We start from the raw sequence: 13,420 nt of genomic DNA, 5'->3' as shown, positions 1-13,420 counted from the left end.
CTAATATCCTATGTTTACAATATTATTTACCGTAGGTCGAAAAATAATAAATTATTTTAATAAATAATTTTACATTTAATAAATTATTAATAATTTTAATGCATTCAAATTATATTTTGAGTACTGTATTTCAATATGAATAAAACCTTTTTTTATGTGTGTTGTTGCCCAATAATGAAACATGATTTTTCCTATTTATATTACTTTTTTATTTGAAAAAATAATAATTATGTGTGCAATATTTTTAAATACATTAAGACTTTATTATCTGATATTGTATCAGATTTTACATTTTATGTATGGAAATTATCGTACACGATGACTCTTACTTAGTCAATTACNATCGTGCACGGTGACTCTTACTTAGTCGATTGTTATACATTGAATTTTCGATTCATAATCGTTTTGTTCGAATGACGAACAATTCACTATTGTATTATTTTAAAAATTACGAGTTTAAATATTTATTTATTTAGCGAATACTTGGAATATTCGTTTTTGCCTACTCCATTAGATACATTCGACGTACTTTAATTTCGAATACTCTACTTTAATATGAAATATTAATCGGTTTTAGTGAGTATTCTAATGTCTGTATATTCCCCCCCCCGAACCCGATCGACGCGTCGGGCGTGCTACCGATTTCTCCTGTTATTGTTCAACGCAACGTATCCGGCGCAGCCGGATACCCCTTTCCGTAATCTGTTACCTACTTGGTAACCGGCCTTTGACACCCCTTCTCTAGATCGCGTAGCAAACCCTTGGTTTCCGTAGCGAGACGTACGTTCGAAACGTTTGGACTTTTTTTCCGAAATCATCTAACTTCGCTTTTGCAGCCTCTGCTAGAATAGAGGACGGGTTTGGATTTGTTGTGGGGTGGGGTTGCACTTTATTCCGATCCCACTTTGCTGGGTTTCACGTGGGTTTGGATTTGTTAGGCTTACTTTGCTCCCGTTTCGCTGCGCTACAGTGTCGGCGTAATCGGGCTCTACGGGGCTACGAAACCTTCGGGTCACTGAGGTAACTGCTGGTGGCCTTGCTACCATCGAGGAGATGGTGGAAGATTGGGAAGGCGTGCGTGATCGTTTTCGCGACGACATGCCGCTGACCCAATCAGAATTCGCTAGATGGAGTGGTTGGCTCCACGGCGTGGAGACGGATGAGCCGCCCCGGGATTCGTTCCCGTGCGGCCAATTCCGGACGATCAAATCTTTCCGCAATTCAGTTTCCACGGTGCTGAAGCTGATGCAGAAGGACCTGGAAGACGGACGTCCGTTTGCCACGGAAAGGGTCATGGAATATGACCCATTAGAAGGTATCGATGAGCCCGAGCAGAGAGCGGAGCTCATCGATAAATGTAGGCAGAACGACTAATGGGCGTAGCCCGCCTAGTCGCCTCAGAACTCTTATCCTGCCATAACGATAGCGGGATAATGAGGAACATGGGGCGCGGGCTTCGTCAGGCCGCCGAGTTTATGGCGTACGAGGAAGGACAAAAGAAGCTGGAAATGTCGTCGTCTCCGGATGCCATGGCTGTGGTATATGACGACTAGGAAATGCGGACGGGCGACCGGGTTGATAGCGCAGAACCGTCCCTGGGGGAAGGTTCATCAACTCGCCACAGAACGGACTCGCCAGCTATGAGTCCGCTGCCCGAGAGATCTCCCACACTGTGGTATCCTGGCAAGAGGAGGGCACTTTTGGGGGAAGAAGGCGAAAGCGATGACGAGGCCACGTTTGACGTCGGCCTCAACCACGTCGTCGCACTTGCCAGAACGGCGGAAGTCGAGGGGAGCCTGATGAACCTCGTTCAGCAGATCTCCCTGTCATGCCAGGCCCTCAGCGAGCTGAGGAGCTCAGTGCGGCCATGCCGCAAGAAGCGGCACGACCCGTCGGAAGAAGTGACGTCGACTATGATGGAGAGCATAAGCGCGCAAGTGGCCGTGCTCCGAGGCGTCATAGACAAGCGTCGCGGAATGGGGGTGCACAAGGAGGTGCAAACCGCGACGAAGCGCTTGGAGGAGATCCTGGACGAAGAGAAACGCAAAAGAGCGTCTCCACCGTCCAGGAAGCCCCAGCAGAGGCAGTAGCCCAGCCAAGGGTCCTGGAAGCAGCGCCTTAGAAATTAGCTAAGGAAGCTGGGACGCAAACCGGCGTCGAGGATCCACCGGTCGTCAAGCCGAAGGAAACCAACGTGACGGATAGAAAAAGGAAGAGGAAGAAAAAGCGCCCTGCTGTCCAAGATCCGGTCTCCGATTCAGTCGCGCCTACCCAGACGCAGACTGACGAGAGAGCGGCGAACCGGGCAAACGACGCGAGGTCTGCAGAAGGGGATGCGGGAGGTACTCCCGCTGAACCGCTGTGGTCCACAGTTGTAGGAAGGAAGGCAGGAATTATAAAGAAGAAGGAGGATACGGCGAACGGGCCTAAACCTCCACAAACAAAGAGGAGCCAAAATGCAGCGAAGCTGCGGTCTAAAGTGCCACGCACGGAAGCCGTGGTTATCGGCCCCTTGAAGGAGGGCCAGAAATATGCCACAGTTATGGGCATAGCCATGGCTGCGGTTGATCTCCTGGCCCTGGGCATCCAGGTGTCCGGGACCAGGAGAACACAGACGGGGGCAGTCCTCCTGGAGGTCAGGTGGTCAGCAGAACAAGCGGACCTCCTGGCGGCCAGGCTTAAANCAAGCGGACCTTCTGGCGGCCAGGTTAAAGGCGGCCCTGCAGGAGATGGACGTGCGGGTACAACGTCCCTCGATGACCTGCACCGTCCTCCTCCTGGATGTGGAGGAGTGGCAGGAGGAGCAAGATGTGCGACAAGCACTGAGCGCCGCCCTGAATTCTCCAAGTGGAAAATTGCCGCCGAAAGTGGGACCCATTACGGTCCGCACAAACATCGGCGGTAAAGGGCGGTATGCGAGGTGCGACGTGCCCCTCAAGATGGCTCAACGCCTGGCGGCCATAGGCCGAGTCCGGGTGGGGTGGACATCCTTTAGGCTGAGGATTCTTGACAAGGGTCCTCAGTGCTACAGGTGTCTGGAACGCGGGCATATCGCTCATGCGTGTAAAGGACCGGACCGGTCGAAGGCCTGCTTCGGATGTAAGAAGGAGGGGCACGTCGCCAAGGACTGCCCTGTTAGAAGGAAAAAAGAAGAAGGTCGGGTTCTTAACCCGGCCAACAATGGAAAAGACTGCCTACCCCCACCTCCACGTGGTCCAACCCGGGCAACGGACCCCCTAGTGGGGTCCGGCTAACGGGGGAGGCTACGCCGCAATGGGGTTGCACTTTTTTCCGTTATCATTTGCTTCCGTCCCCACTATCCTTTGCTAGTATATAAGTAAAATTATAATATTTTAAGTAGTACAAATACGAATTTTTAGGTCATTAAATATATTCAAAAACCCGAACCAGTGTCTTTTTAAAGTATATTTCTGTTTTCGTGTATTGAACCAAAGTAAGTTATTATCTAACCACCACTATTCAGTTATAAATGTACTTATAAGTTTACAATAATTTTAATCATTCAAAATGAAATTACCAAAGAGTTAATTTTACACTTTCAACCTCACTGTATGTTTAAATATTGTGATGAACAAATATTTACATGGTCAGTGTAAATTAAGTGTTGTATATATAGTTTTGTAAATACATTTAAATATTTTAAATTATTATGTTAAATAAATATGTAAATATGTTGTATTAATGGTATGTGTGTGTGTACTCGTTTTAACTAACTTAAAAAAAAAATGTATTTATTTCACACACTCAATGATTTCTACGATATATGATGACGAATAGTTTGTAAACAACTGTATTATTAAAAAAAAAAAAACAACTCAGTTTATAAGTGGTTAGAGGAGTACACATAGCTGTAGGAGTGCATCGACTGTATTGTAGACTAGTAATTTATCTTAAACATAAACAAATGGAGAGAGGAGAGGGGTAGTATGCTATGAGAGCATACCGATATGTATATCAGATTAATGGTCTCGTGGCAGCGGATTGAGGTGACGAAAAAAAAAAAAAATTCATAGCACTAGCTGCATCCGTTTTCGAATTACGTGCAATTTTTGGAGAACTTGTATTACGCGGTATCCTCCTCCGTGTGATGCTGTGGCTGATGGTAGTAATTATTGTTAGAAATGTACATATCAGTGTCGAGTTATACACCATTAATACGACATTCACCATATATATACATATATAGTTTACTCACGAATAATTCTGGTGTGTAGAAAATGGAACAATTAAAACAAAAAATGAATAATCAAGCCAAAGCCATGGAATACATTAAAATGTCTGACCTCGTAGAGAATCATGTCTATCGAATGTTTTCAATGAAAAATTTGACAACGAAAAATGGTGTTGTGGTGGTGGCACGGATGCCCGACAACCGACAAGTTTTTGTCCCCAGAATACAGTTGACGGACGATGAAATTAAAACGTACAACGACGGCGACACCAAAATGTCACTGTGTTACAGAGGAAAAACGGAAAATGCTTATTCATTTGACTTTTGAAAGGTTACAAATATATAAAAATCAAATTAATTGGCCGCAACGAAAAATTTGTAACTTTCATGGCGTTTTACAAAATTATAAGAAAAGGGTCGCCAACTTACTGGGCGAGACAGTGTATTGTCGGACCACAGTAGGATTTTAAAAAAAATTAACTTTTGTATATTAAAACAATTAGAAAAAAATATAAAGTTAATAAATATTAAAGTTGATGTCCGTTGATTCGTTGATAGTAGATGTACACCAAAACCTCGTGACAGTTGTCATATAACCATATAGAACAGGGATGACCTTATACAAGGCCGTTGTCCGTACAATTTAAACTAGGGGAGTTGATTTTTGAAAGGAGAAAAAAAAATACACGAATCCATTGAAGATGGAACACACAAAAAAAGAAAAATATGATGGTTAAGTTAAATTAAGGGGACTTTATTAAGTAAAAAAAAAACAAAAAAATTAAGTTACTACGAGGCAAAAAACCTCGTCTACAAATTAAAGGGGACAAAGAAAAAAAAAAAAAAATATTAATAAAAAAAATAGTTACACCTACACTTTTATTATTAGACAATATGATGAACGTCTTCGGGTACCCACCGGCTTTTAACCGCGGTATTACCGATAAGCACGGTGGGTCTACGTCCCAAGTAAGCGACTGGTTTTTGGCAGTTAGGCTTACCATTAATACCATTAACCATAAATTCATATTTGATGTTCTGAAGACGTTCGAATAACTTTATGTACAGGCATCTCACAATCCTACACATACAATTTGGTGGTCCATTGATTTGTATTTCGTTCGAATCCGACGACCAAAAACACCCAACATAATGCCAATTGGCGCTTTGACGTCCACATTTATAGGCCAATATCAGCAACTGGGAATAATTTCCACGCAACTCGGCCAGTTGATGATAAACTTCTACCGTGGGGTTGCTGTCGACATTCGTATCCAGCTCGTAGTTAATTCGTTCCAAGAGATCCATCTCGTTAGCGTCGTAGAATAATACTATTGATACAACTATACTATTTCTAAATAGTGAGATTTCTAACGGTCGTATACGACGTCAACAACAAGGGATTGTTGTTGAATCATGATGATTCATCAATTATCACATTAGTGTGGTTAAAAAAAGAACAAACACGATAAAACTTGTTAGGACACGTATGGATTCGACGGTGGAGTTAGGGCGCGTTCGCACCGGTCTGGCAAAAGCGTCATAGCGCAAAACACAATCACGACGTGATAGGGCACACAGGGTCCACATGGGACTCATGTTAGCACAGAGTTTCGGTGTCAGCTAGGGCACAACATAGGGCTTACCTTAGGTCAGGGTTCAAGTGTGACGTCAACTAGGGGCATAACGTCATGAGCTGCACTTGGATGCTGTCCCCAACATGCGCCAGGGCCAGGGGGTTAAGGTAGGTCAGGTGTGACGTCACCATGAAGGACTGTACCTCACCTGTGCACCCATTGTTACCCAAGAACAATACATGATGTAATTAGTCGGCACCATTGAGAGCCCGTACCGCACCTATTGTTTTCCGAGAACAATTGCCCCATTGTTCTAAGAACAATAGATGACGTCATTTGTCGGCAACTTTGAGGGCCCGTAGTAAATAAAGTATAATCTGTAATAAAAAATGAGTAGCCGCGAGCGTGGTAAAATGTCGACTGGTTGTCGTTATATATTTATTTAATCAAGAAGAATATCATCGGTTTTGTTTACACTCGCGCGTGCCGCATATCTGTAGTAGGTCGTAGGGAAGCTTGTGCTGATCAGGCACTAGTGTGGTATTGAAATGCTAATGTTGGTGAAGGACGAATAATGTGTACATTACAAAACTACCACATTTATCAAATTTTCAACCCTTTTGCGGCACGTAAAGGGGTTGACCAATCACGACTAAACTTCACCAAAATGTTTTACTTATAGTAATAAAAAAATTTAGGGGGTCCTGCAACTGAACAATCAAAATTTTTTTTGTTTCACCTATGACAGAGGACCACCCTAATATATATATATATGTCACCGTCAGCTCCCTTTTGGATTATATCATCTCTAGGTGTCCAGCAGGTTGTATTATTTATTTAATATTTCAAACACTTAATAAATATTTATTTATATCGTTGTTAACCAAAAGTGTTATATATATATATATTTTAGTGCGACCCTTGGTAGTTCCTCTAAAGGAATATAAATTAAATAGGAAACTTCAGTACCTAAGGAAGATATAGCCTAGCCAGCTATCCCCCGTTGGTCCCTTAAAATACTGTCAACGGGCATTTAGGCTCAACCCCTAAATAGCAACGTAACAGTGGCAACAGACATAAAAAAAATAACGCATCATGGTAAAATTAATACTTTTTTAGCTTCGCATCGAAGCTAAAATTATATTGATCCATACATTTTCTAAAAAGGTAGAGCTTTATAAAGTTAAAAATATAAAAAAGAATTTTTTTTACAAAAATCGTATTTTTTTTCATTAACTTTGATGTCTGTTTTCACCGTAAAGACAAAAAAAGTCTGAAATTTTTTTTTCCATGATAAAGTATATTACACATTAGCTTTAATTTAAGATATATATATAAAAGTGTCAGACTTTCCGGAACATTTTCAAAAGGCAAGTTGAAAAAGTTTTGAAAGGGGGGCCGCCTTTGGGCAGGTAAACGGTGAAATTTATAAAAAAATATACCAAAAAATAGGTACAGACATTAACACGGCACCACCCTTCACTTTAGGCTGGCGCTCAGCTATGTCTCTCTCGATATCAGCCGTGCAGCTATTAATATGACAATCGGTTGTCATCGGGTATCTCCCCACACTTGACACCGAGATAAGGCTGCCGCCGCCGAGTATGCATTACAGATATTGCGTTCTGTTTCGTTTCCGACATACACCTTAACCGGTTGGCTATTTTGTTTTTTTTGGTGCTGTTTGGTTTTTGCCCATACCTAACTGATTGAATTAACGCTATTTACATATTATTATAACGTATTAATAATAACATTTAATTATTTACTTCGGTTGTTTCACTTATTGTACTGAATTATATTGCATGTGGTGCTCGCCGTACATAGGACAAGCTATAACTCGTATACTTTGGACACGTAATAACATTAAATAACTTTAAAAAAAAATTATATTGATTTGTTCATTTTTGAAGAAATTATGGCAATTTTAATTAAAAAAAAAATGGAAAAAATTTCGAAAATTAGTTATTTTTAAATTTTTTATTTTTTTGGAGGTTTCCCCCTTTTACTGGGAACAAGAGAAATTTTTTCAATTTTTGAGGGTAATTTCTTCACTAGATACGATTTATGATCTTTCGACGTATCGTTGAAAGAAATTGGTTCGGTGAGAGCTGAGAAAAAGTGGTAACAGACACAAAAAAAAAAAAACACATCATGGTAAAATTAATACGTATTCACAGCTTCGCATGGAAGCTAAAAAGTAATTATATACCATTAGAAAGTGTTGGAAGAGGTATCGACTTTATGTTAGATTTAGAACGTTTCTTAGGAGGTTCTTTGAATTGTGAAGATTTTTTTTTATTTGAAGAATAATATATTTTAGCTCTTTTATTTTTTTCTATTTTTTGGAAGTAGTTTCGTCGATAAAAGATAGTTATGATGTGTCACATACTACATTGACTTTTATTAAAGCTGCCGACAAGGATTCTGAAATATATATACAGTAGAGCCTCGATAGTCCGGACCCCCGATAATCCGGTGAGCGCGGTAATCCGGACGCCATAATTCCATTTGTTCTGTGTATAGATTTTAAGAGAATTCCCGTGACTTATTTATCTATGTGTAAGATATTGCTATCGACAATTTTGTTATTTTTATTACCAACTATTCCTAGCAAAGACTGATAGTAATAAATTGATGGTTAGTTCGTTTACTTCTCTTTTATCGAGTGGTGTGTTGTTACGATGACTCCGCGAAAACATATAACGTTAAGTTTAGCTCAAAAAGTTAAAATAATTAACCTTATAGATAGTGGCCATAACTATGGTATGATTGCGGAGAAATACGGGATAGGAAAATCGACAGTTGGTGATATTAAAAAAAATAAAGAAAAAATTTTGAAGTTTGTTAGTACAACTGAGAGTGGTTCGGGCAGACGTAAAACTTTAAAACAGCCAGATAATCTTATTCTAGAAAATGCTTTATTCATATGGTTTATGCAACAGCGGAGACTACACATTCCGATAAGTGGAGAAATAATTTGCGAAAAAGCACGTTTATTTCACCGCGAAATAACAAATCAGGAAGATTGTTTCAATGCTAGTAGAGGTTGGCTAGAAAATTTTAAACATCGTCATGGTATTAGGCGCCTTAAAATAACGGGTGAGAAACTTTCTTGTGACGAAGCATCAATCGAACCATTTCGAAATGAGTTACATCGTGTCATAAATGAAAATAATTTAGATTTAGAACAAATTTATAACGCTGATGAATCTGGTTTATTCTGGCGGATGTTACCAGAGCATACATTGGCATCAAGTCATGAGAAAAACGCCCCTGGGAGAAAAATTATTAAAGCTCGAATAACATTTATGCCGTGTGCTAATGCAAGTGGAACACATAAACTGCCTTTACTAGTTATTGGGACTGCACAAAAACCACGTGCGTTTAAATCATTTAACCTTCCCGTATGCTATCGTGGACAAAAAAATGCTTGGGTCACTCGTGTTTTATTTTTGGACTGGTTTCAAAAACAATTTGTTCCAATAGTTCGTAAACACCTTTTAAGTATAAATTTACCCCCGAAAGCTTTATTATTGTTGGATAATTGCCCTGGACATCCATCAGCAGAAGAATTACGCAGTGATGATGGCAACATTTTTGCAATGTTTTTACCTCCTAATACTACAGCGCTTATTCAACCTATGGATCAAAATGTAATTCAGAATATTAAATTAAACTATCGTAAGTCTCTCTTACTCAATGTTCTTGCTGATCCGGTGCATAGTGAAAATCTTATTGATGCTCTAAAGGCTATAAATTTAAAAGACGTCGTTTTTAGTCTTGCAAATTGCTGGAAATTGGTTCCAATAACACTCATAAGGAAGTCGTGGAAACACTTGATTCCTTTACAAGAAAATGAAACCGACGAAGTTACTGAAAATAACATTGAACTTTCTACGCTCATAAACCAGGTACAGGAAACATATACGAATGTAATGTCTGATGCTCAAGCACAGGAGTGGGCTTGTCGTGGCGCAGACGAAGATTTAGCATATCATGAAATCTTAACTGATAATCAAATTCTTCAAATCGCAGAAAAAGAGGATGATATTGACGACGACGATGAAATTGACTCAATCAGTTCAAGAAAAGTTTCTCCTTCAGAAGCTGTGAATGCACTGAATACTGTACTGCAATGGGCAGAAGATGAAAACATGGATAGCACTGATATTTTGTTGGTACATCGATTAAGACAACGCGCTTTTGAAATTAAAATTAAAGGTGTTCAAAAAAAAATTACCGACTACTTTACTTAAATTCTGTATATTATTATAAATTTTTTTTTTTTTTTTTTAATCAGTTTAAGTTCAAGTTATTTATATTTTTTTTATTATAATGATTATTATGAAGACAACTATTATAAAGATGGTGAAATTTAAAATAAAATCTTAGTTATTTGAGAAGGTAGTTTTGAGAAACCTCCGGTAATCCGGAAAAATCGATAATCCGGACGATGCTCGGTCTGAATTCGTCCGGACTATCGAGGCTCTACTGTATTTTCTTAATTTACTCCTAAATATAGAAATGAATTTATATTAGTTGCATTAATAATATTATTTTTAAGTACTCTTGATTCTATGATATCTAAGTCTTGTTACGAAAGTAACAAATAGAATAAAATAAAACAGTATTGCAGAATTAATAATTAATGAGTTTATTAAAAAGTAATGGTGATCACACAATAGTTGTCAAATGCCTTTCAGTTAGGATCCTTAGTAATACACTACTGGCTCCTTACTGTGATGCAGGTTTATTTGCGTGAATTGAATTCTATTGTCAGCCATTCAGAAAAACTAATGTTGACGCTTGAGAAAGCACGCTGTACTGAGTGTAATACAGGTGTCTGAAAGAGTCCCTGTGTCATACAGCCCTTCCTTTGGGTGGTGTGCCACCGCCGTCACCAGATGGTGACCGTTCCTTAGGTTCGCTCTCCACATTTCCTTTTGAATCCGTAGAAAGGTTCCCCTCAGCTGCGGCCGTTATTGAAGGTGGTGGTTTCTTGGGTCCCTTTCCCTTATGTAATACACTTCCTCCCTTTCGAGGCAGGAGTGAAATGCGTCCGTTTGCTTCTTACCTGTGCCTTACCTCCTTTTCCGAGTGACACTGTTGATTCTTCAGCCTTCCTCTTCCCAGATTTTTAAGGAGTAAATTTTTTCACATCCTACTGGCCTGGTATCTGCTTGGTGTCAATGTCTGTGAAGTAAACTCTGCCCATTCCAAAATATGAACTGCGCTTCGGTTCCTCCAGGTTGGCTAAGCTCTTTTCGTCCACACTTAGGAGTAGGGTGAAAATGGGCATTCAGCCCGATAGGGGAATTAAGAGGCGTGGCCTATGTGGAAAGAGTGAGAGAAATATGCGTGTTCTGTTAAAGGGAAGGCTGTCACCGCTTCACCCACCCACCCCGTCTTCTGATTGTATGTGATGAGGGAGGGAAGTAAATCCAACGAAAACTAACATAATACAATGGGAGGGGGAACAACGAAACCCAACGTAAACTAACCTAAGAAGAACCTATGCTCCTCCACCAAGTCTTATGATAGTGGTGGGGGGAGATGAAACAAGGTTGTGCGCCGTCATAATGGACACAAAGATTGTCAAGTTTATCAAACCTATATACGTCGGTTTAGCAGTGCTTGACATTAGCAAGACGCTAATGTACAACTACTTCTACGACGTATTGAAATCACATTATGGCAGTGCAATCGAATTGGTTTACATGGATACAAGTGAGTACAACAGTACAGTAGAAATATTTTTTTATAATATTTATATATTTTTAATTTTTCTCAGACTCCTTCATATACATGCTCAGAGTCAGCGACTTCTATCAGGATTTAGCCGACAGCCACGATTTACTGGTGTACGTGGATGCATCTAGCCTGCCCAAGGATCACCCTTGTTACTCAACCTCGAGGAAGAAGACGCCGGGTCTGTTCGCTTCGTTCAAAGTGCTATGCATTTGACATGGAAGGCAGCGAATTTATCAAGTCTAAGGGGATCCGCGCACATGTCGTCCGGAACCATCTGTCTTTGGATGATTACAAACGATGTTTGTTTGAAGACGATGGTGACGATGCGTCAAAACGAGCGTTGGCCGGGGACAATGCCCGTGTAGTCATCGGAGCCGTACGTGATGGTGAGATTCCAGCGACATTATCATTACCGTACACTCCATACCGACAGAACGTGTCAATTCGTTCTTTCGAGCATGAGGTACTCACTTTACGTACAACCAAGTTGGCGCTTAACCGTTTCGACGATAAGCGCTACATGCTCGACAACAGAGTTGACACGCTGGCTTACGGTCATTATGCCATTCCATCGGAAGAAATTTAATCAACATTAGTTTTTAGAATAATAATAAAATTGTAAAACTCTTTAAATATCCATATCGATAAATGTAAAATATATTGTATGCTAAACTGTGTAATTGAATTTTATCATAAGGTTTTTTGTAAATATAAGTGTTGTATATATATATTGTTGTAAATATTGTAACGTGACAAAAGTATCTAGTTATTTTTTTGTCTATTTGTATATATATATACATTTGTTTTGAGCCGAATGCGGACTGCGNATATATATATATATTTGTGTTGAGCCGAATGCGGACTGCGACGGCGTTTGTCAGTAAAATTATCATGATAAGGTATTGTGATTTGTTTATGCGCATGCGAGATAGTCAGCTGTGNATTGTGATTTGTTTATGCGCGTGCGAGATAGTCAGCTGTGTACTACTTCAGACCGGTTAATGGACGGCATTTGTGTGTACATTCACCCCGCTCCTTTCCTATCTTGAACGTCATTTGCATTGTTCACCGCATACATCGTCGCCTTATGATTTAACTTGTCTTAGTAATTTCCGGCACTGGGTATTAAGTTTTTTTTGACCCCTACTCCAAAGGCTAGCCGCGTTGTCGCCAACGGACCGCCGGGTCAAACGTCGGACGGGTTGTCGGAAATTAGCCATCATCGGAACTGGTCGTCGCTAATTTTCGTCCGTAGCGGTCGTAATTTTTGTTGTGTGCGCTACAACTGTTTTTTTTATATATATACATTTTTTTTTACGTGAGTGTCCGCTATTCGTTTATTATGTAGTTTTTTTTATTGGCGTCGGCTGAACCTACCTCCAGTTTCTTTAGCCCTTCGGGGCTGGTAATGTATATTTTTGTTTTAATGATTTGAGCCAGTTTTTTTTAGTGCGCCGTGCCATAAGCACGTGTGGCGAATTTTTTTTATATTTTTTAATATAGTTTTTTTTGTGTAGGTGCTCCTATATATTTTTTATTTAGGTCCCGCAACATGACAGGCATGTACAAGACCACCTGTCATGTTATATCTATATTTTTTGTGATTTTTTTTTATATAGGTTTTATATTATATTTTATGGGTGATATGTATATATTATTGGTACAATGTGGTGACGTAGTGCATTTTATTCCGGGGTGTCCCAACGTCTTGCAAGCTAAGCCTAACTGCCAGAAACCAGTCGCTTACTTGGGACGTATACACGCCGTGCTTAGCGGCAATGCTGCGATTAATAGCCGGCGGGTACCCGAAGACGTTCATCGTATTCTCTAATAATAAAAGTGTAGGAGTAACTATTTTTTTTATTAATATCTTTTTTTTTTCTTTCCTTGTCCCCTT

General features: G+C 40.0%; 1 protein-coding gene across 1 annotated transcript; it reads left to right on the top strand.

Annotated features, from left to right (window-relative positions):
- Positions 1-8,453: 8,453 nt before the first annotated feature.
- Positions 8,454-10,028, top strand: LOC126900017 (jerky protein homolog-like). Its single transcript, XM_050675364.1, has one exon. The coding sequence runs from the start codon at positions 8,454-8,456 to the stop codon at positions 10,026-10,028; it is 1,575 nt and encodes a 524-aa protein (XP_050531321.1).
- Positions 10,029-13,420: the final 3,392 nt, after the last annotated feature.

Source organism: Daktulosphaira vitifoliae, unplaced genomic scaffold (genome assembly GCF_025091365.1).
Source record: "Daktulosphaira vitifoliae isolate Bord-2020 unplaced genomic scaffold, ASM2509136v1 Scaffold_2, whole genome shotgun sequence".
Classification (NCBI taxonomy): Eukaryota; Metazoa; Arthropoda; class Insecta; order Hemiptera; family Phylloxeridae; genus Daktulosphaira; species Daktulosphaira vitifoliae.
Note: the sequence above shows the minus strand (reverse complement) of the source record. Positions and strands in the feature narration are given on the sequence as shown.